General features: G+C 38.7%; 1 protein-coding gene across 2 annotated transcripts; it reads left to right on the plus strand.

Annotated features, from left to right (window-relative positions):
- Nucleotides 1–4,160: 4,160 nt before the first annotated feature.
- On the plus strand, nucleotides 4,161–20,518 carry PLRG1 (pleiotropic regulator 1). Of its 2 annotated transcripts, none has more exons than XM_050896152.1 (15): nucleotides 4,161–4,218; nucleotides 6,105–6,211; nucleotides 6,431–6,573; nucleotides 7,633–7,686; nucleotides 9,322–9,415; nucleotides 9,845–9,935; nucleotides 10,129–10,230; nucleotides 12,471–12,563; nucleotides 12,907–13,056; nucleotides 13,173–13,274; nucleotides 13,788–13,890; nucleotides 14,484–14,592; nucleotides 16,128–16,267; nucleotides 19,111–19,304; nucleotides 20,313–20,518. In XM_050896152.1, the coding sequence occupies exons 1-15, from the start codon at nucleotides 4,210–4,212 to the stop codon at nucleotides 20,370–20,372; spliced, it is 1,551 nt and encodes a 516-aa protein (XP_050752109.1). In that variant the 5' UTR covers nucleotides 4,161–4,209; the 3' UTR covers nucleotides 20,373–20,518. The 2 variants fall into 2 exon arrangements, with proteins under 2 accessions (XP_050752109.1, XP_050752110.1); XM_050896153.1 differs by having other exon boundaries at nucleotides 7,633–7,659.
- Nucleotides 20,519–22,806: the final 2,288 nt, after the last annotated feature.

Here is a 22,806-nt window from a genome sequence, read left to right on the forward strand (position 1 = left end):
CCACTGAATTGGATCCCTTGCTTGAGGACATCACTAACACTATTAGATTTGGAAGAACACAAACTTCTCCCTACAGGCATTAAAGAAATCTGCCTAAGGCCAAAATTGACATCATTAACAGGTTATTTCCACTTAAAGATGCTAGCCAAGATATTACCACTGATTCTGGGCATCTCCCAACCTTAAATGCAGTTTTCCCCCCATGTACCTCTGAGGAAAGTCCAGTCACCCTCATCTTAGGTATAAGGAAGGGACACAGTGATGCTGAACCCTTGCCCAGGGCTTACGGGTAGTTTGTGGTACAGCAGAACTAAAACAAGGTCTCACTAGTCCTGAGCTAGAAACTTACTCTTACATTATGCTGGCTCAGTCCAAACAAATCTTAATCAAATGTACAATATTTGTCCTAAATCCATTCTGAAACCATCACCATGTTCTGCAGTAATTTATGGTGTCCTTCTTCAGGCATTAAGTACTCTTCACCCCCCTATGAAGAAGCGTGGCTGTAACTGTGCAGAGGGTGCCGGGGACTGGATGACGGGGTTTGGCGCAGGAGCCCCCAAGCCTGCTGCAGAGTCCCAGCATGGGAAACCCCCAGGCTTCATGTGCCTTCAGATGGGATTTCCCCTTTGAAACTCAGCCTTTGATCCTCCCAGCTCCACTACTTTTCATTGGCTTCCCCAAGAGAGTTGGGTGGTTGTGTCTCCCTGGGGATTTACCATGGACAACACATGTATGTCATACCACAGTGGGTTTGCAGCTTTGTGTCAAATGAGCGGATGCCCCAGGATGGGGATCGTGCGACCGCTCATCTGGTAAGTGGAGGCCTTGTCTACACTGCAAAGGTTTTGCCTGGAGAGTTTTATCAGCAAAAAACAGTCCAAATCTGGAACTGCATACCGAGCAATCTATACTGACAAACATATGTGTATATAGAAAAATATTTTGGCAGCAGAACTTAATCTACGTTAGCATGCTGGTTATGAGATGTGATTTTTCTCTCATGCTTGCAACTATTACAGTTAGGCTGACACTTTCTAAGGATTGAATGAAGCCTTATGAACAACCAAAACTATGGCTTAAATTTCTTCTAAAAATGGTATGAAAGAGGCTTTCTTTTCAAAACAGGACACGTAATCTTTTTTCCTCCATATTCCCTCCTCCAACTCATACGGTTAATGAGAAGCTCTTCCTGGACTTAACGTGGTAGTGATAGCACAGCACACCTGCTATTAGGAATGGTAATAATACAACACGGACTTGATGGTGTTCCAGGACATCCCTTTGTACAGTATTTTTGTACTGAAAAGGCACTTACTGGCAGAGGCGTATGTGTGTGTTTTTAAGAATGACTATTTGCTTGCTGCCCCTTGTGTTTGTTGTGCCGACGTGTCTGCCAGTGGTGCAACTCTCTTTACACAAAGTCACGGTCGCTGGATCACGGCTCTTCGGAGCTGAATGTGCCCCCTGAGGTGGTCTTGGGGTGGGGGAACAGAACCTTCTTGGGCCACAATGAGCTACAGTGTTTACTAAATTAAATTTAAAAATAGCAGTTGATTTAGAAATGTCCTTTTAAACAACTAGTGGTGTAATAGTGTCATACTATGAAAAGAATACTGTAAACTTAAATGTTATCTCTGGTGAGGTGAACATCCTCATTTCTTGCTTGTACTGGTAACAAATATTACTTCAAAAGTTTCTCGTAAATGAGAATTAATGTTATCTTCATGTTCTGAGAGCAAGCAAGTTCTTAAACATTAATGAGTGGGGCTGTTCACTTTGGCCTTAAAACTGCACTAAAAGCACATGCAACTTACTAGTCACCTTCTTTTAAGTAGTGATTTATAAAAAATCACATAGTTTGTTACTTCCAGAATTGGAGCTGTAGCTGGCATGCAAGAATACATCAAGTAGTTGCATATAACAAAAAAAAAAAAAAACCAAAAAAAAGAAAAGTGAATATCCTAATTAATATTGCTGTCATGATTTACTGAAGTTCTGGGACTAAATTTCACCTTAGACTAAATCTTCTAGAAAAAATGAAATTATTAGAGAGATTAATTTGTCCTCTGATTTTCTAAAGCATTAAAAGGACACCAGGAAATTAGCTGAGATTATAAATTTCTTAAGGGAATGTTTATTTGTAAAAAAATGAGAACAACTACAGGGCCAGGGTGAACACTAATAATAATAGTAATAAACAGCACATATGAGTGAAGTTTTCTTACAAAATATAAATGGAGAATTTTTTTTCTTGGACTGCTACAAGCATTTGTTTTTCAAATTTGTTTTCCTTTAAAAAGGCAGTAAAAATAAGCCTGTTTTCTTTCAACAGACAATAGAAAGGAAACAACTGCATCATGGTACTTTATATGTTGCCAGAGATTAGCCCTTAAACCATTTCCACACATCAAATCCACTAATCAGTCAACCCACCACTCACCAGGCACACATTACTCTGTGTGTACACTTAAAAACCTGTTTGAAATCCCTTGCCCCCAATATCTCCTTTTAAACCTTGTGTATCTTCAGTCGAACCTCACCAGCCCAGGAGGATGCAACAGGCTTGCCCCATTTTGACACACTGCCCCATGGAGTTTGCACTCTAGGTTGCAATTTAAGCAAGGACAGACGATGCTCCCACTCCTCAAGGTGCCGTGCTGACCTTTACTGGAGGCTCTGAAACCCAACAGGGATCCCCAGCATCACCGGAGGGATGACCGAAATAGGTCCTCATGTTAAACATGAAACCTGGCTGGCTTGGCTTGAAAGTGAGCTGGCAACGCTCCTCTGCCGTTGGTGGCACAGGGTAATGGACATCTCTGCCCCACCTCGACCCCAGACCAGGAACTGAGGGTCGAAGCCACTTGGAGTACATTTCTAGCTATCACTGTATCTCAAATAACTAAATATAAATCACCAGTGCAGCCGCCAGAAATGATCCATGAGCTCCAGAAAAGAGAAGAGATGGTCATTATGTCAAGCAGGCAGTTCCTGTGCCAGAAATAATCCCAGGCTAATGCCATCCTGTGGCTAATAAAGAGGACAGGTCTGAACCAACAGATGTTGCACTTGATTATTTTTAGCCCAAATCATTTTGCAAACTGTTCACAGCTCAGGGACACAGACAGACATAGTAAGTGGCTAGTAGAGTGGTAAAGAAGAGCAACATGATGGTGGGGCTGCAAAAGATGTGCTCACCAAATCCCAGCTTTAGGCTCGGGAGGACAAGACTTCCGGAATTTAAGAGCAGATGAGTATATGTGAAGAAAGTAGGCGCCTATTTGCAATTTGCGCATATGCATTTGGTTATTCTGCTTATGAAGGCAAGTGAAAAATTAGCTGGAGTATCGGGATACATTTGGAAAAGAACTACATCCTCCGCCCTTTCGCAACGTACACCTTGCCATGAGGTGCAGGGGTTGCCAGCTTGTTCACGCACAACTTCAGTCTCCATCAAAAGGAGGTCCTGTGGACCTAAACTAAAGATACTTTTTCCAAAAGACAGTTACCAGGTATAACGGCTAGCATCCCATATCGCACTGTTTTCTTTTGTTTAGAGGTTGCATTTCAGTCCTGGGCCTACTTTTCCACATCCCCCTTATTTTGTGTGGTTCCCTGAACAGGCTTTATCCTTGAGAACTCACAAAGAAAACAACACTTCAAAGCTGTAGCTGCAGGACCCAAAACGATTGCAAAGGCCAAGGATTCTACAAAATCAGGCCGACTAGAGCGTATTCAGTCCGTCAGCGTGGGGAAACGTTGCATAGATGTCATCTACTCCCTCATCCCTCTGGGGCAGGCTTAGTAACACACCAGGTGCCCTTCAGAAAGCTGAATGTTGCGCTCTTCTGGTCGGTACCCGTCACTGCAGCCTTCTCGTCGCGGGGGACGGCGCCGGGGGGGGGGGCGGGGGGGGGGCCGCCCGTAAGTGTCCCGCGTGGGCGCCGCCCCCCGAGCCGGACCGCACGCCCCCGCCAGGGCCCGCGGGGCTCGAACCCGCGATGGCCCGTCCGCCGCGAGGGTGCTGGTAAGCCCCGCCCCCCCGTACTCGGCCCCGCCCCTCCTTTATCTAACCCGCCCCCCCTTTCTCTAACCCGTTCCCTGCGCGTTCGCGGCGCGTCACTTCCGGTGCGGCGCGGGGCAGGCGCCGGAAGGGGCTCCATAGCGATCCGCGGAGTGCTGTGGCGGTGGGAGTTCGCCGGCGCCATGGTGGAGGTGAGGGGCGGGGTGGTGGTTTTCCCGCCGCTGTGGCCCCTCGCGTCCTCCCTGCCTCGCCGTTGAGGCGCCCCGGGCGAGACTAGAGAGCGCTGCCGGGGCAGCGGGGCGGATTGGGCCCGTGTGGGGGCCGGGGCCGGGCGGAGGAAGCCGTGCGCGGACCGCTGAGCGCCGCGCAGCACCCCCTGCCCTCACTTCCCCCTTGGTACGAAAGCGCCGTTGTGGGGATAGACCACGGCGGTCCCTCCGTCTTCCCAGTCCGCCCGGGGGACAGCGAGTTGCGCGCAGGAAGCAAGAGGGGTGTTTCTCGCCGGTCTGAGGGCTGTGGCCTCTGCCTCGCGGGGCCCGTAGTGCGGGTCTTTGGGCTCTGTGGGTCTGGGGCAGGAGTAAGCAGCAGGCAGCGGTTTTGCTTTGCCAGCGTTAGGCCGGATGCGGAATTGGTGCTGGGGTCTGGGGAAGTGATGCTGTGATGCCCAGCCTCTGGGGACTTACTGGCTTTGTCAGGTAGTCAAGAAAATGGTAGCTTCTTTGTGAGGGCTTGGAAGTAAAGCTGGAGAGAAGGCCGCTGGTTTTATAGGCTGTGGAATAGTTACTGTGGGGTGAATATCGTGTGCTTCTAAAAGCAAGTAGTGTTGTCAGGAGTATATAAGAAGATGCGAAGACTGCTGCTACAGGCAACACTATTAGCTGTTTTTTACAGAGGAGCATCTGCCAAAAAATATTTGTAGAGGCATTGTGTTACCTACTACTCATGCGGTGATTTCAACAGCTGCTGTTGTTGAATAGTAATTAGCTGCTGTAATTCTTATCTCTTTCTTCAGGTGTATGAAATTCCTAACCCAATCCCAAATGTTGGGGTGTTTTTTTTTTTTTTCACTTAATACCTGGAGCTTGCAGGAGCTCACTGAGCTGGAGCAAAAACCTTTGTGTAGGTGCTACCGAGTTAGGAGCGTAACAGCCACTGCAAAGTGGGTCAGTGAGTGGACAAACAACTTCCAGGGCAGGAAAACAACCTACAGGGAGCTTAATAGGGAAAGCACCTGTGTAATGAATCTTGAAGGCTGGGCATTTGAGTGATATCCAGTGCCAAAAGTTATTAATGTAGCTTCTGGTTTATTGCCATTGTTTGTGTGACGTACAGAACATACAGTCATGCAGAGAGTTTTGGCTTTGTACCTAAGCAAGCAGGCTCAGATTTCTAATGATTTTTTTTGTCCATTGGGAGGAAAATTAAAAAAAGTGAATTGTGCTGTTGATAAGCAAATATTCTTTGTAAGTTAATAGCTTTTTAATTCTGCTTGTTAGTTCCTGAATGGGATTTTAAGTATGTTTTGCTCATAGTAACAAACAAAAACTATAAAAGGAAAACAAATTTTGTCAGGTTTGATCCCAAGTTTTCTCCCAGTAAACTGTGCTGTGCTTACATAAAGTGGCACTGTGCACAGAAACTGATGATTGCCCTTGTTCTTTTTATGGTGGTAGTGAAATAAAATTTACAGGAGCGTTCTCAGAATTGGTTACTCTATTGCCTACATATAAAACCAGAACTGGAACAGATGAGGGGAAGAAGCTTGCATGCTCATGGATTTGTCATGTAGATGCCAGTGCAGAAAGTTTGATCAAAGTTTTTGGCTGGCTTTTCAAAGTCTTGGCAGTTTCCAAGAAAGGGAGTGTTATTTTGAGTAAACACTGAATTAAAACAATTAACAGATAAACTTAATTTTTTAGTTTCCAAGAAGAGTAGTGTTTTCTGTGAACTGAATAGTGCTATGTCATCTAACAGTACTGAAGTCTGAAATTGCTACTCAGTTCAATTTATGTTTCAGTCTTCAAATTTTCATTTAATTATGTCCAAATGTATTTAAATGCTCTTTTCTTTATTTTAGGAAGTCCAAAAGCATTCTGTGCATACACTTGTGTTCAGATCTTTGAAGAGAACCCATGATATGTTTGTAGCTGATAATGCCAAGCCTATCCCATTAGATGAAGAAAGGTAAGTACTGCACTCAGTGAAGTTTTAAACTACGTTAGTGATTGCTCCATCCAAGTCAGAAGTTCAGATGTTTCTGTAGAGTTAACAGTGTAGTCCTGAGGGAAGAAAAATACTAGAATTGTAAAGTAAGTTGTATAAAACCTTCTGTAAGATATTTCAAAACTTAATAACAATTTAAAAATTGGGGTTTAATCAGGATTATGCTTTACTTTCCAACAGTCACAAAGTAAAGATGGCAGTCAAGCTGCGTACAGAGTACGGCTCAGTGTTACACATGCCTACGCTTAAAGAAAACTTGAGAGAGAAAGGAGGCCCAAACACTGGGGATCCTTATGGACACAAACAGTATTCTGGAAATCAAGGTTAGTTTGCTCTTAGCAGTGTATTTGTCCTTTCTTTTGTAACAGTCTCACTGATGTAAAATCTGAAGAATGCAGCCCAATGTTAATGTCGGAGATAAATATGGAAATCAAAATATATTTTTTTGATTGTTTGGTATTTTTCTTGCTAGGGTCCACAGGAGGTAAGTGATTCAGAACAAGGAGGAAGTTTGTTTTAACAAAGAAGTAATAGAGTGCTGTGAAATTTTTACAGTAATTCATTAGTAAAAAGTAATTTTTATGGTAACATTAGTGTGTGCTATACTTAGGTGTTAGAAAGAGAAAGATGAGTAATGTATTTCTCCTTTTTACAAGTTCATGAATGTCAAGGACATGCTCTTTTGTTGTTTTGGGTTTTTTAATTTTGTTTTGTAGCTTTTTTTCCGACTTCGTTTAGCTGTGCAATTATTAAACCAGAAAACTCTTTTATTTTAAATCTGCAGGTTTTTTTGATCTATGTTTGGTTATATATGAAATGTATGCGTATTAGGTAGATCCCATATGGAAAATTCTTTTCTGAAGAGTGCCAAATGCCACCTTATTTTAGATGAGATTTTTTTTCCCCCCCAAGGTACTTTATTTGGAAGTATTCTGAAAGTGAAAGATGTTGAGAGATAATGAAAAATCTTTTAAGAAGAAAAGAACCTTTTTCTTTTCTGATACCACAGACAATCAGTTGTCTTGACTAGCTTACATTTCAAACACCCGTGCTATTTGTGTACTTGAATCCTTTTTCATGATATCTGCTTCAAAAGGCATCTTTGACAGTATGAAGATTTTTCTCTTGAGTCCCTCTTCATAATAGGTAGCCTCACCATTTTAAAAATGTTTTTTTAGTATTGAGTTTTAGAAAACTGATATAACCAGAACAAATGAAATTAATGAAAATAAGAAATGTCTAAGTGTAGTACCTTAGAAGCAGTTGCTGGTTTCTTCTGCTATGTATGAACTGCTCTGTTTTCCTCTATTTCCTGTTTGAGTGCATCATTTGCAGTGCAGTATAAAATGTAATTATTAATACAAAATTTTGTTGCTCTTTAGGACAAGAACTTGAGTATTTGATAACTGGTACACATCCATACCCACCTGGGCCCGGTAAGTAAAATTCTGTGAGTGTTTGCCTGGGTTTTTTGGCTTTATGTAAGAAGGCGTCCTCCATCCTAGCAGGAGCAGGCTTCCTCTTGCTGTGAATCCATACCTGATAGTAGTGGGAAATGCCATTCAAGTCTCTCATAGTATTGATGCGGAGAGTTTTGTGGCTGATAAATGTTCTGGGATAGGAGGTAGGAGGAGGATTTAGGTACAGATGCAGTGTCTTCTCACTAAGCCTCAGTGGGTGCGAGCTTGCTGTGAGACAGGTCATTCATTTCTATGAGATTTCACCTCCTGTGGTAACATCATCACAAAAATGTTCTAGGAATCTCCTATCTGGTATTGTGGTCCCCTTTCTCTTGGAGAGCTTGCTGAGACCCACAGATCCCTGGTGCTTCCGCTGTTGTGGCAGAGCTGCTCTTAGAATGTTGTTGTGAACAAGGAGGGGAGGTTCCAGCTAGAAGGAAGTTGAATGAAAAGAGGGAATGTATCCTGCTTTTCACCATCAGAGCAGAAAGGTGTAGGTGTTGCCACCTTGCTCTGAGAAAGAGACATTAGGGTCTAATAATTTTGGTGTCATTTCGTTTTATCTATGCTTGGAAGTGTTATGTTTCTGTGTTGTGACATTGGCCATTGCTAATTGTCATTGTTACTGATCCATCCTGCGCTCTCCTTGTTGCAGTTTAGTTTTAGCTGTTATCTTTTACTGTTAGTGCTTAAGTTTATTACAAGTATGGTGGGAAATGTGTTGTGGCTTGATTTGTAAGTTAACAAATGTGAGTGTTCAGTGGACCCTCAGCCATTAAAAAAATGCGCATAGTTGACTGTAACTGTGGGGACAAGGCTTGCTCACAGAGGTTTCCTCAAGTTCAGTGTTCTTTTAATAGAATCAGATATGTCACTGTTAAAAATTAGATTTCTTTCATTGTTGTTTCTTGTTTTAAGGTGGACATCTCACCCAAATATTGTCTTTGTCAACTGCCAGAACTTTTGGTTAGGAAGAGACGTACAGAAATAGGAGTGGAATAAATTCACCAGTCTGCACCAAAACTGCACCTTGCAAAGAGTTTTTTGATTTTTTTTTTTTTTTTTTGAGAAAGTGATCTACTGTTCTTAGGATGAGGTTATAAATTGTAAGTTGTAGTCTGAAATTCTCACTACAGTAGGACTAAACTTTTTGTAGTTCTGACACCACTGGAAGATACCGACCACCACATAGGGATGGCATAATAAACTGCAATAAAGGACCTAAATTAGCAAATACTTCTCAAGATCATGTTTTCTTCTGTGACGTTTGGATTTCCATAGTAGTTGAAGCTGGTTGAAAAGACGGACGCTCCTCCTAGTTAGGCTTTTTTTGTTTCCAATGACAGAATCATACTGTTTTCTACTCTAGAAATTGTGTACCTATGTATGTAGGAGAATCAAGATGGAAAGAATTTGGGCCAAAATAAAAATCTCAGTAGATTTGACTTGCATGTGAAAAATAATGTCATTGAATGATGGGATTTAACATTACAGGGGTGTGACAAGCCCTTGTTTGCAGGTGTATGTGTATATATGTATTTGTATAATACTTTTCTGGATTTTCTTTTTAATAGAGTTGTCTTTGCTTTTGCTGTGTTATTTTTTTTCAAGGTGTGGCTCTGACAGCAGATACTAAGGTCCAGAGGATGCCTAGTGAATCTGCAGCCCAGTCCTTAGCTGTAGCACTTCCTGCTTCTCAGTCCAGGTACTGCTGTGTTACTTCATTAACACTTTTGTTATCTATGGGAATTTCAAGGCAAAACACAGAAGTCAGGATAAGGGCTACTTTGAGTATTTTGAATGTTCTAATTTATAAAATGTTTAAAGAAACTACTTTTAGTGTGTCCGGGCATCATTTTTCTATACAATTTTTTTTCTGGATGTCATGAGAGGCAATGGGCAGAAGTTGGAAAAAGGGAAATTCTGTTTAAATAGAAGAGAAAAAAGTGAGGCTTTGTTTGTGGGTGTTTTTTTTCCTTGAGGTGGTCAGGCACTGGAACAGGTTGCCCAGAGAGGTTGTGGAGTCTCCATCGTTGGAGGTGTACAACACTCGACTGGATGCAGCCCTGTGATATCTTATCACTTAGTAAAAGAAAGTTGATTCCAATTCATCAACCATTTTCATTCAACCTAGGTTGGATGCAAATCGGACAGCTGCTGGTGTGGGTGATATTTACAGGCATGCTGGAATATCTGAGCGTTCGCAGCCTCCTGGGATGTCTGTGGTGAGTTTGTTCTGCATCTAATGCGAAAAGTACGTAGTGTTCACCAGATTGGTTCTGGATTCATTTGTGTGTTGTGTGGAGATCTGACTGACTAAATTTAATCGGTGTTGAGATGTCAGAGCAAGAAGGCTTTAGGTTTTAGGCAAAGAGGTAACTCATAAAGCATAAGAGTAACCTTCCTTTTAACTTACAGGCTATGGTGGAAGCTGGTGGAAACAAAAATTCTGCATTAATGGCAAAGAAGGCTCCAACCATGCCCAAACCTCAGTGGCATCCACCTTGGAAACTGTACAGAGTAAGTTACAAATGCATGACATGAACATACATATAAAAGTAAATGAATATTTTATGTTCTATAAAGACCTCAAAGCATAATTTTTCTTCTCATTCACAAAAATGAAATCAAATGAAAAGTGATCACAACTAAGTTGTATACGCACACTCTCTCCTTAAATAACAAAGAGGTTAATTACAAACATTTTTCATTCTATTTAGTAAATTATTTTGTGAATATTATTAATTCTACCCTTTTGTTTATGTTGGTGTAGCTGTATTATGATAAATTTGTTAGAGTTTTTTCTCTTCTAGTCAGATTCTTTGGTAGAGGAACTCAAAGACAAGGTGCAAAACTTGAAACTAATAACATGTTAAAGAAATACTCTAGCAATGTTAACGTAATGAAATTCTCTCCAAAAACACTTAAAGGCAGTCAGTGTCTGAGTCAGCCAGACTTCTTTTACTTGCTATGAAAATGGGGGAAAAGCTGAATACTTTAGTCACAAATTACCTCTGCAGTTTAGATTGCTTGACTTCTAGTTTTGTTTTTGAATTAGTCTAATTTGCCTTTTAATTTTCTTAGGGAGTAATAATAGCCATTCCCCCAAAATCTCATACCATCTTTAAACATTTTGATGATGAACATGGCAGGGTAGCTGAGTTGAAGGGAAAATCTTTAAACATACGTATTGGTTCAGATCTTTTTAACTTTTCAGGTACATCTGTTTGAACATGTACATTTTTTTCTAATGCACTGATTCTTACTATGAAACTTAAGCAATTTCAGATTTTGTCTGAGAAGGTGAATATTATTTTAGGAATGTTAGGCTTTCCTGATATTTAAAAACCTCATGTTCTAATATCAGAATTGTATTGTTTTAGCACTGTTATCTAAATATAGCACCATATGTAGGCATTTAGATCTTCAGAAGAGTCCTGAATGCTGTATTAGTCATAAATCTTAAGGCTAATCTCAAAGTAATTTTTTGAAAAACACTTGAGCTCAAAGGAATATATAGGTGTTCTAAATACAGCAGTATTGGAACGTGCTTTCTAAAAAATTAAGGCAAATGCCGTTTGAAAAAAAAGGCACCAAAATAAACCCATGAGAGATTTAAGATAAGTAAATGAAAAATACCTACTTGTTAGGAGCACTTTCTTTTCAGAGAGAGACTGTAAATACAATTCAAGTCACTGTACTAATTCCACATCTAAACAGTTCTAGTGGAGATTCGCTGTCAAAATCCTTGCTCAACAGGACAAAAGCTTGTTCAAGCAACTCAGAAGCATAGATGGAACACCAAATGTGGGTTTCATCTTATCTGTTACTTAACATCTACATTTTAACTGGTCTTCCTAAGCTTGGTTTGAAGTCATTTGTGAAAGAGGGGGACTTAAAATAGGTCAGATGAATTATTTCTTAGATTTCTCCTCTGGAAATGCCTGTTTCTATTCCTAGACTATGAAGAAATCTAGACAGCTATCTCAAATGTATGTGGCTGTGGTGTCATCTGGTCAGAAGAATCCACTGTAGCTTTCCAAAGTGTTCCTGCCTTATTTCTGCCTAAGCACTTTTGTTGTGTTTTAGATCTTTTGAAATGAGCTGTATGACAGTACGTGAAATATGACATCCAGTGAAACCAGATATGGGGTTTGATTTTAGCTGTCTGACTTTGGAGAAATTAGAGAAACAGGAAGGCTGCTGTAAGCAAGCCCTGTATTGGTAGAGCTTTTCTTGTGAGATCCGTCTCCAGTATTTTGTTACCAGAAAGTTTCCGACATACTCATATTACCCCTTATTTGGGGAAAAGGAGGTGGTGGTGTGCTTTAAGAGGTTGTTATATGGCAATATGATGTAATAGCCAAGATTTTATATAATTGTTCTTTATTTTTGTATAAGCACTGTACAGGAGCATAAGGAACTTGTGCTTAAATAGAGTCTTTCTCTGCAAAGCCTCAAGTGTTGAGCCACAGTGTTATGGACTCTCAAAGGATTTGAAAAAGTTGCTTATAGGAACAGGGTCCTTCTGTATTGCAAGTTCCCCAAGTCTGGTGTAGGACATGTAAATTTCTAGTAGTCTTCCTTAAACTAAAGTAGAAATCACGCTCTCTTCAGATCTAATTTCACATTTGGCTTTTTGAGGAGCATGATTTTCTTGGTGAATACTAAGAAATTCCAGTGTTGGAGAATGAAAATTATATTGACAGATGTATGTGTATTATTTCTGATTTAGAAAAATTTTTGGGTTTTTTCTAAAGGTTATCAGTGGTCACCTGGGCTGGGTGAGATGTATTGCAGTAGAACCAGGAAATCAGTGGTTTGTTACTGGCTCTGCTGACAGAACCATAAAGGTAAGAGGTTGGAAGAAATCACTGGCAAAGTTTGCAGGGAGTGGTTTGTTTGTTTTTTGTTCCCTTGTTATTTAAAAATATCTTCAGCCCTTGGAAACAATTTCTTGGTTACTGCTTGCAGAACAGTGAACTGTAGAACATTTTTATTACCTAGTCATAAAGGACTTGTGGAGTATTACTTCTTGAGATTTCATTTATTACGTAGTAGTAGCTGGAGAGTGAATGTTTGTTATTGTAATTTTTAACTTAAAATGCAGCAGGATCAATTACATCTGGGCTGTTTAGCTAGACTATCACTGTGTAGCTTTTACCTGTTTACCTCAAAATACCTATTTTGATGCAGATTTGGGACCTTGCTAGTGGCAAATTGAAGTTGTCTCTGACGGGACACATCAGTACTGTACGAGGGGTGATAGTAAGTGCAAGAAGTCCATACCTCTTTTCTTGTGGAGAAGACAAACAAGTGAAGTGCTGGGATCTTGAATACAATAAGGTAAGCTGTAGTTTCTTTAATTGGAATTAATTGGTGGTGGCAAATATAAAAATCAAAGCATTTAGAATATTCTTTCAAATATCCAGTTAGTGTGTGTGCATTTTTTATTCATCTAGGTTATCAGACATTACCATGGTCATCTAAGTGCTGTCTATGGTTTAGACTTGCATCCAACAATAGATGTCCTGGTAACATGTAGCAGAGATTCAACAGCACGAGTAAGTATAGCATTGTTACGTTTTAATGTCTTGATATGTCAGTGTGTTTCAACATCTTCCATTTGTGAGAGTGAATACTTACCAAAAATTAATGTGAATCAAGATGAAAATACTAAGATGACTTATGTTAGCTTTGTCTTCCATTGTCGACAAAACTGAAGCCCAAATACACAAAAATGCAGTGTCACTTCAGGGTAATGTTTTATTTCTTAATTTAGTAGGTAGACTACATACTATATATAGGATCAATTAGTATTTAGAAGATGGTATGGTTTTATGGTGACTTTAAGTTATCTGTATGTCTAGAAATTCAGTGGCAGGCTCCCTGCTCACCTTGAAATTTGCCAGCTGAGGCAGTTGTGTGATGAATTGTTGAATGAAAAATACAACCTAAATACCATTGTTTAATCTGTAGAACTATGACAAGGAATTCATGTAATCAATGACAGTGCCTAAAATACATTGAATATGCACCTGTTACTGAGCTTTGACTGACTTACTGTGAATTCATAGATTTGGGATGTAAGGACGAAAGCCAGTGTGCACACACTATCAGGACACACAAATGCCGTAGCGACAGTGAAGTGCCAAGCTGCAGAACCACAAATTATTACAGGTATAGTGGGCATGGTTGCACAAGTAACATGATTGGAAAACTTAATCATGAATGTATTTGTTCAGTAGTTGTGTGAGGTTCATAATGTTATCTTTAACTTACTCAATTTCTCTTACTAGTTTTATGTTGAAAATGGACCATGCAATGGTTATTTCATACTATTAATGGTATGTGTAAGCAAATATAGCTATGCATTGTTTGAACATTTTTCTGCACTTCCTTTGTTTCTGGTGTTTACATTTTTTGTTGTAATATGTACTGAGACTTGCATTTTCTGTGGTATTTCACAGTTCTCCCCAATTCAGTTAAGTGTCCAGTACCGTGGTTAAATGTAAAGTTCATCTTCTTTACCATTATGTCAAAATCTAGCTTTGCTGTGTAACTACTTGGTTCTTGGATTTCAAACTGCGTAAAAAAGACTATTACAACCCAGCATCTTTCTCATCTGAGGTGGCATTAGTATCATATTTTTGTAACAAGCATAATATTTTTGTCTCTTTAACATATAAAGTTTTGGCTGCCTTATCAAAGTAATAATGATGATAGAATCAATATGATGGTTTCTACTATTTTTTATTTTCTTTTCATTGTAGGCAGTCATGATACTACCATACGGCTCTGGGATTTAGTGGCAGGAAAAACTCGTGTTACTTTAACAAATCACAAGAAATCTGTAAGAGCAGTAGTGCTACATCCAAGACAGTAAGTTTTCCTCATTCTTTTACACTTTCACAGTTCATAATATTGGGTGGTGACAGAAAGCCAATGTGAGTGATGATTTAGAATGGTAGGGCATAATAATGTGAAAAACGCATGAGCTTAGAATGCTGTAAAGAGTTCTCAAATACCTTTTACTATACTGATTGTGCTCCCCAAGTATTGGCATTGGTGTACATTAGCAATCCTGAGAATGTCTTACATCCCACAGAATTTCTTATGCATGTGCCTTTGCAGTCCTTGAGAAATCAGTGACGCTGGCTTGTAAGGCTAATAATAAATATGTAACTGAATGATTGTTAGCAGAAAGTGAAGTAGTTTTGTAAAATGGCACATGTGTGAATAATGCTAAAGGAGACAGTGGTTAATACAACGGGATTTTTTTTTTTAATATGTGGTTCAATGCACAAGACATTTCAATCTAACTGGCCTTAAAGAAACTTCTTGAGTATTTAATCTTTGAAGCAGGTGTTGTTGGAAGTGCTCTGAATTTAGGTGCTATATCTTGATGCATCAACAGTTGCCTGTTTGGATAAATCCCCATTAAAACAATGGAGAAAAGGAATTCACAGAACTGCAGTACTTCTGCACCTTCAATATTTTAAAATGAAATTGTGTCAGTGCAGAAATTCAGAATCTTTGATATGAATAAATTCTAATCCAATCTGTGTGCCGGAAAAATTGGGAAAATCTTATAGCCTGTTAGCTATAGCAGAGAAAAACCCTAGTTTTACTTACATTCTGCAAAAAAAAAAAAAAATTCTGGTTTCAGTTTCATTAATCATACCTCTTTGAAAATAAACTTGAAGTGTTTTTATCAAGCAGTAGCAACTGTCAGCCTAATATTTTTTTATATTTCAGCATTTCTGTATTTTTTAATATTCCAGTATTTTTTCCTAATAATCTGTGTTTTTAATTGAAGGATCTATTAAATAGAGAGCAAATTGCTTAGACATTGTGGCAATTGAAGATATTCCTACAGGCTTTTGTATGTGCTACCCAAATAACTTTGTAACTGCTTGCACATGTTAAAATGAGGGAATTGATTATTTTAGGGGTAACTCAGTAAACAAATTATCTTTCATAGTTCACTTTTGCAGTGCTTTGTCCTTGGTTGTGTAGTTTTGGAAGACTAGCCATTACTGTTTTTTTGGGGGGGGTTTGCTGCTTTTTTTTTTTCTGATACCTTTGCTGATGATGCCCTTATACCTGAAAATTTGCCAGAATAACGACTGACAAGAACTTAATGTGCATTTTTAATATTTGTTTGCATGTCAACATCCTATATGGCATAGGATTTATAAAGTTTAGGTAGTCTATGGAACAGAAAGGAAACAGTAGAAATGTGTAATTCATGACTTCATAAAATTGCTTCATTTTATGTGAAGTAAAAATGTCAGAAAGGCAGTTTTGGTATTAAGTAACTTTGCAACTAGCATTTAACAGTAGTTTCAATGAAGGACGTTTGCTATCCCTACAGCTATTTTGAACTTTAATATTTTGTGCTTATTTTCTTTCAGTTACACGTTTGCATCTGGTTCTCCAGATAATATTAAGCAGTGGAAATTCCCAGATGGAAATTTCATTCAGAACCTCTCTGGTCACAATGCTATTATCAACACACTGGCTGTAAATTCCGATGGTGTTCTGGTCTCAGGAGGTAAAATGAGAAATACATGTTCATATTTCTCCTCTCCACTCACCCATGTATATATGGCTGGAGGTCCTTAGACAAAGATGCTCACTGAGCTCTCCTTTATCTAGGCCTATAAGCCTGCTACAGTATACAACTTCACTTCTTAGTGAGTAGGGCCACTTTTATCTTCTTGGATGTTACTGAGCTCCATGCACAAAAATGTATTTGAAAGGACTTTCAATGTGCTGCAGGGAAGAGGCTTCCTCTTCTCAGATGGCTGCTGCCGCAAGGCTCCAGAGTCCATCCTCTATGATCTCCTGATGATTAGCGTCCCCTCAGGAGTAGTGTGGAAATTGGAAGCTGCCTGGGAGACATCTGGTTCTTTGTTGGCTGCTCTCTTAGTAACATGTTGATGTAGTGAAAATGGATGGAGGATATAGAAACATCTTGCTAAAGCTTGCTGTACCATTTAAATGTGAACTCTTCCCTGTTTTTTTTTATGCAGCACAAATGCATTGGTTCTGTTGTCTCAAAGTTTCTTGCACGCATTTTCTGATGTTATCTTTGTGTTGTTTAAAAGATTGATGGCTAAACTCCAAATTTTATTTGGATCTGTGAATCAAAACCATGTTTACTGAGCAATAGTATATGTTTGGGCGTTCTGAAATTAAGAAACTAGCCACTTGGCTCCAGTGCCTGTGGGAGGATTTTGTGTCTATTGTGACACATTGATTTAAATCTTTCGCTCAAAAGCTTCAAGAAGCTAATAATCATCTGATACATTAGAGTATTGTTAGTGGTCTGTGAGCCCCCAAAGTCTTGGAACTAGTAGTTTGTGTTCATGTATCTGTGTTGTGGGGGTAGGAGGAGAATCCTGAATGCTTACTGTATCTGATCATGAATAATTTTATGTAAGAACATTAATCTCATATTGCAGGTAGCATTTTTCTAGTATATTAGTTAACCAAGCATGGTAATAAAAATAACTTGTTGGAAGTATGTGTTACTGAAACCATAACCTGTGATGTTTCCTAGTTTTATGTTTGTACAAGACAAGACTTGTACAAGATGTGCAAGTACATATGTAGACCTTTTAGTGACAAGCTTTTTTGAAAGTAGCTTCTAGAAATCCCAGCTGGATTCAGACCTTTTCGTTACGGCATTGTGTCTACATAGTAGGGAGATGGTAAGTGTGTTTTTAATGTAGATGCTGTTATAAGCAGGAAATGAGTAAACAGTGTGGAAAAAGGAAGTGCTAATTTTACAGCTTGAGAGCTGAGCTCTAGAGAAACAGTCCAAGACTGCATGGGAAAACAGAGTTAGAGCAGGAGGTTAAACCCGAATCTCTGAGGTCCTAGACCAGTTACTTAATTATGAGATTGTCCTGGGAGAGCTCTAGCTGTTAGAGGAAAGTGAACTAAGAGGCTAGACTGTATTGCTCCACATAACTTGCCGAGCCTGAGTTTTCATCTCTTGGTTTTGCTTGTCTAATCTTTTGGATAGTTGTAAACAAGGATGGGACTCAATTCACAGCATCACACATGATAAGACAGTTTAAGACAGGTTCTGTGAGTTTGCAGTAGCTGATACTTGTGAAAAACATTTCTGTGTTTGTAACCAGAGCATAACAAAAAAGAAAGTAACAGTTAAGTTACACTTTGGAACACTGAAATGCATTTGGTCCCATTTGATCCCATGTGCTCTTGGTCCCATTTGATACAGTATGTCCCGTAGGCTGGGAATGTGGAGTAAGATGGCAACATGCTAAGCAGGAGTTGGAAGATAGCTAATTATGTTGTCAGCTTATCCTGGTTATGTTTTCAAGTATGTATAAAGGGGGCCCTTGATTTTAAAATTTGGATAAAGCTCTATTTGACAACTGACGCCTTCATAGTGAGAGCAAGAACTTGACAAAATAGTGGACTGGGCTCATATTTCATTCCTTATTATTTTGAAGACACTTCTAGAAGGTCTTTGTAGGACTCTTTTTGTGTTAGTAGCAGTTGAGGCTTTAGAAAAACTTGTTCCTTCTCCACATAAAAAACCCTGTCGTTTTAGTAATATTATTTGTGACTTTTTTAAAACAAAATTTGAATATTGATTCCCCCTCTACATCCCCATGCTATCTACAGCAACTTCAAAGTTGATGCTGAATTAAAATAAGTTGAGATTACCTTTAGAGTATTTTACTGTAGAAACACTTTTCTTGAAGCATCTGGATTTCTTGTCTAGCTGGCAGCTGTGGAGAAATTTTAATAGATCTGTTTTGGCTAGATAATGCTTTGGGAGGGGGTTGTTTTTTGTAACTGAAAAATTGCTTTGAGAGCATCCTTCTGAATACAGGGTTCAAATTGCTGTGAATACCCTGTAGCTGATGCCGGTAGCAGTAATACTGGCAGTGGTTTAAACTCTATTTGAAATAGGCTTTATGTTTGCAGAGGTTCTGTTTCCCATTATGGACTCCTTAATGTCTGTCATCTGTTTGACAGAATGATGCCTATTTGTTCAACTTTAGTGGAGCTACTGAACTAGGAGTTTGATACTCAGAATGCCAGTCCTTACGGTGCTTCCAAAGCAACTTGCCGCAATTGCCTTGTGATGTAGTATATCATCTCTCTGGGTTATCTGATGCAAAAGTGGATGAGATTCTGAGGAAGCTTCCATCAGCCTTCTTAAACAAGATCAGCCTTTCTTAACTAAGAAGGAAACTAGTAGAAAACAGGAAGCCTTGTAGGGTGTACTGAGCTATTCTACATGAATGTTACAGCTGATGTATTCCTGATGTATTAATTAGTTGTTCATGATACTAGAAAACTGATAGAAATTAACTGGTTAAAATACTAAGTATGTTTGTTTGTTTGTTTTAGCTGATAATGGTACTATGCATCTTTGGGATTGGAGAACTGGATACAATTTCCAGAGAGTACATGCAGCTGTACAGCCAGGCTCTTTGGACAGTGAATCAGGAATATTTGCTTGTGTTTTTGACCAGTCAGAAAGCAGATTGCTAACTGCTGAAGCTGATAAAACCATAAAAGTATACAAAGAAGATGATACTGCGGTATGTCGAAGTATCTTTTTAATGTATTTTCATTAAATCAAAAAATTTCAAACAACTGTTACGCATATCAATAAGGGATGTGCACAGACTTCTGTAATCCATTTTATTGAAGTTTGAAAGCAATGTGTATGTAATAACGTTAAGAGGACAGTAGCTAGTTTCTGCACTCCTAATTTCTTAGTATATGCTACAGTACAAATAAGTGTCAGGTCTGTCAACTCTTCTGCAAAAGTCCTTTGTGATAAAGTTTGGAGAAATCTTAATACAATCATGTACACTGTTTTGAACCCAGCAGGGGACTGTGTGTGTTTGTATTAATTAAAACATGGGAATTAGCAAAAAGATTACATTTTAAAGATTTATTGTACTTCTGTATATGATCTAGATTAGTCATTTGCCTTGACAGTTTTTAGAATTCAGAGGAAATAGCTGACTTTCAAACTGTTATTCTCAAATCTGAATCCATTTACTAATGGAGAAGACAATAGATTATTGTATAGTTTATCAGAGTATGTCTTCAATATAAAGAATATAAAGATTTTTATTAAAACTTGGAATTTTTGCATTGAATTAGACTTGGAGCAACTCTTAGATATGAAAGAATAAGGAATTTTTCGTCCATTTTGCAATTGGGCAAATTGTAGACTCTGTGGCATCTGCCAATACTGATGTAGATATCGCTGGAAGGACTGTCTCTGGAATCCCTGTTCTGTGCTTTGATCACTGCAATGTTGTTTCTGAAGTGCCATTGGCAACCTGATTTTTTGTCCTTGTTGCAAAAAAACCAAACAAAACAAAAACCAGAACAAGTCTTGTCATGTACTTCAGACAGTGTGATATAAAATTTCATATGGGTAGATTAATTACGTAGTAGATTAGGTAATTATAATGTTACATATGAAATAGAGTATATATACTATGTGAGTAATATTTTAAACTGAACCCTAATTACAGGTGAATTTCATGTTAAAAATAATCCTTATGAGATTTTTTCTTTTTTCCATTTAGACTGAAGAAACTCATCCTGTCAGCTGGAAACCAGAAATTATCAAGAGAAAGCGGTTTTAGTGCGGCAGCATAGTTACGCTGTAATTTTGTTTTGGCTTTCCTGAGAGCATTCAGTCACTTTTTGTTCTGCCTAGAACAGCAGAGCAGGAAGTCAGCTAAGTCATTGCTATTTCAACATGTTTTATAATAAATTTTATTTCTCTTTCCTTTTGTCTTTTTTTGGTGTGATCCCAGCAAACCAGTTGCAGCTGTTAACTTTCTCTTTGTGGAGCATGTATAGTTCATGAAGAGGATAGATGTGCAGGTGGTTACTTTTTTATGTGAATCTATTGAGTGTAAGTCTAAAGATATTTTGATGAGCCAGGTTTTCTGAAAGACCCTTGCTTGATTCCAAAAGTTAATTGCAAATTTATGCATAGAAGCCATCTACTGGAAATCTTGAGTGACACTTTTAGATTTTAGACCAGTATTGTTTACTGTACATATGCTAAGTATGCACTGTAATGGAACAGTATGTATACTAAATTACAGAGTAATAGAGTAATCAAGAAAGAAGCAGGACAATATAATAATAGTAATGCAGTTTGCTTTATAAACACAGCCACTGAGCATTGCCAGTGCTGTGATATTGAATGAAATGGATCTTCAAAGTGTTTATTTCCCTAGGAAAGCTTTCATATGCAACTAATCTTCACTCATTTCATTTCAGAGTGGGCCTTCTATAGCAAGGACCACTGTCAAATCATATTGTTCACAGTCATTACAGGGCTAGGACCAGTTGACTTTCTTTGTAAATACCTGTTTGTTTTTTCCAGTTATGCAAAGCATATATGACATTAGAGTACAGCGAACTTTTAAAACTGAGCTCTAAGAGGAAAAGCTCTTAAGTCATTCCAGCCTTAATTTCACATGTTGCTGTCTCCCCATGATCTTATGAAGGAATTGAAAATAAATTAAAAAATATTACTGAAAGATATTTGTATTCCTGAAGGGACAAATCTTTCATTGTGTTTACAAACAGTCACATAACAAGCAGTAAACATGTAAGCCTCCTTGCTACAGCTTATCTGTGATGTCTGTGCTGCTCTAAGCACTTTCTCTTCAGGGGGTGTGGGAGGGTGGGAAGTGTTAAGTCATCAAGCCATTCAGTTATTGGCAACTTTGCTAGTGGTATTAATAGCTGCAGTGGCAAGTTTCATGCTGGGTGGATGCTGAGAATTGTTCTGTGGCCACAGCATTGATAGCAAGCAGTTAACAATAATTATTTCTATTCTCTGCCAGTCTGACTTCTTTCAAATCTGGGATTTATGTTAGAGAAATGACAGTTACTTGCAGTGTAACTTACAAAAAGCTAGTAAAACTAAGTGTTGTTTATATTATGAGAATTTTTGTCTTGTCTTTTATGAGGCACAGGAGGTTTTGTATTTATAATTTGAATGTTTGACAATGTCATTTTAAGGGAGTCCATGCTGCATAAATAAGTGAATTTTGGTTGACAGCTATTGTCTGAAGCATCTTCATGAAAAAGGGAAGGGGAATATTTGGTAACTACAAGTTGGATTAAACGTCTTTTATTTGGATGATAATTCAAATTTTTCTAGATCTTTATTACAGCTGTTTTCATTTTAACTAACATAACGGGGAAAAATACAGGTTGTGGCTTAGATGTATTTTATACTGCTGCTAATGTTTCATTCCAGAAATTGATGAATTATTGGTGTTACACAGAATTTTCTTGCTTACAGTGAAATCCTGTGTGGGAAGCCAGAGTGGAGAGGAATAACTTACTTGAAAAGGGGTGGGATTGTTGTGGGTTTTTTGAAATGTCTATTTCTTTTGATAATTTGGAATCAGGAAGGGGAAATTAGAGGTTTTGGCTCACAGTTCTAGCACATCTTCTCTGTACTGGCACTTTCCTTCAAAAACTGCATTTATTCCACTGTTTATTGCTTTGAAGAATCAGAAAGTCTCCTGCAGAACCTGCGTTTCTTCCCTGGACTTCTGCAGGAATCTGCTAGCATGGGGCAGTGGTTGCCAGGGCATTCTTTTTGTGCCCTGGGTAAAGATTTGGTTTGCAAATTAAAGGCTATGCACCAATATTTGGAATAATATTTCTCCTTTTGGGCTCTATAATATGCTGTTGCAGTTCTAAGTGTGATTTTTTTTTTAAATTGTATTCTTTAACATTTGATTTGCATGTTCATTTCATTTGCAGCAGTTTTTTCTTCCACTTGACAGTAATGTGAATATCATCACATACTTCTATAAGTATTATTTTATCAGACTTCATTTAAGTGCTTCTCTAGTGCAAAGTAAGCCTAGATAGTTGTGATACACATATATACATGATCGTGTAGGATACACAGTGACATTAGATTTGTCCATGTAAGTCATAAGGAGAAGCAAAAGAGGAGGATCTGGTCCATTGGATGTATTTTCCATGCTTCTGCAAAGTGTCATGCTGCAATGTCAATTAAAGAAATCTTTGGGAGTC

The sequence above is a fragment of the Gymnogyps californianus genome, chromosome 4 (assembly GCF_018139145.2).
Source record: "Gymnogyps californianus isolate 813 chromosome 4, ASM1813914v2, whole genome shotgun sequence".
Lineage (NCBI taxonomy): Eukaryota > Metazoa > Chordata > Aves > Accipitriformes > Cathartidae > Gymnogyps > Gymnogyps californianus.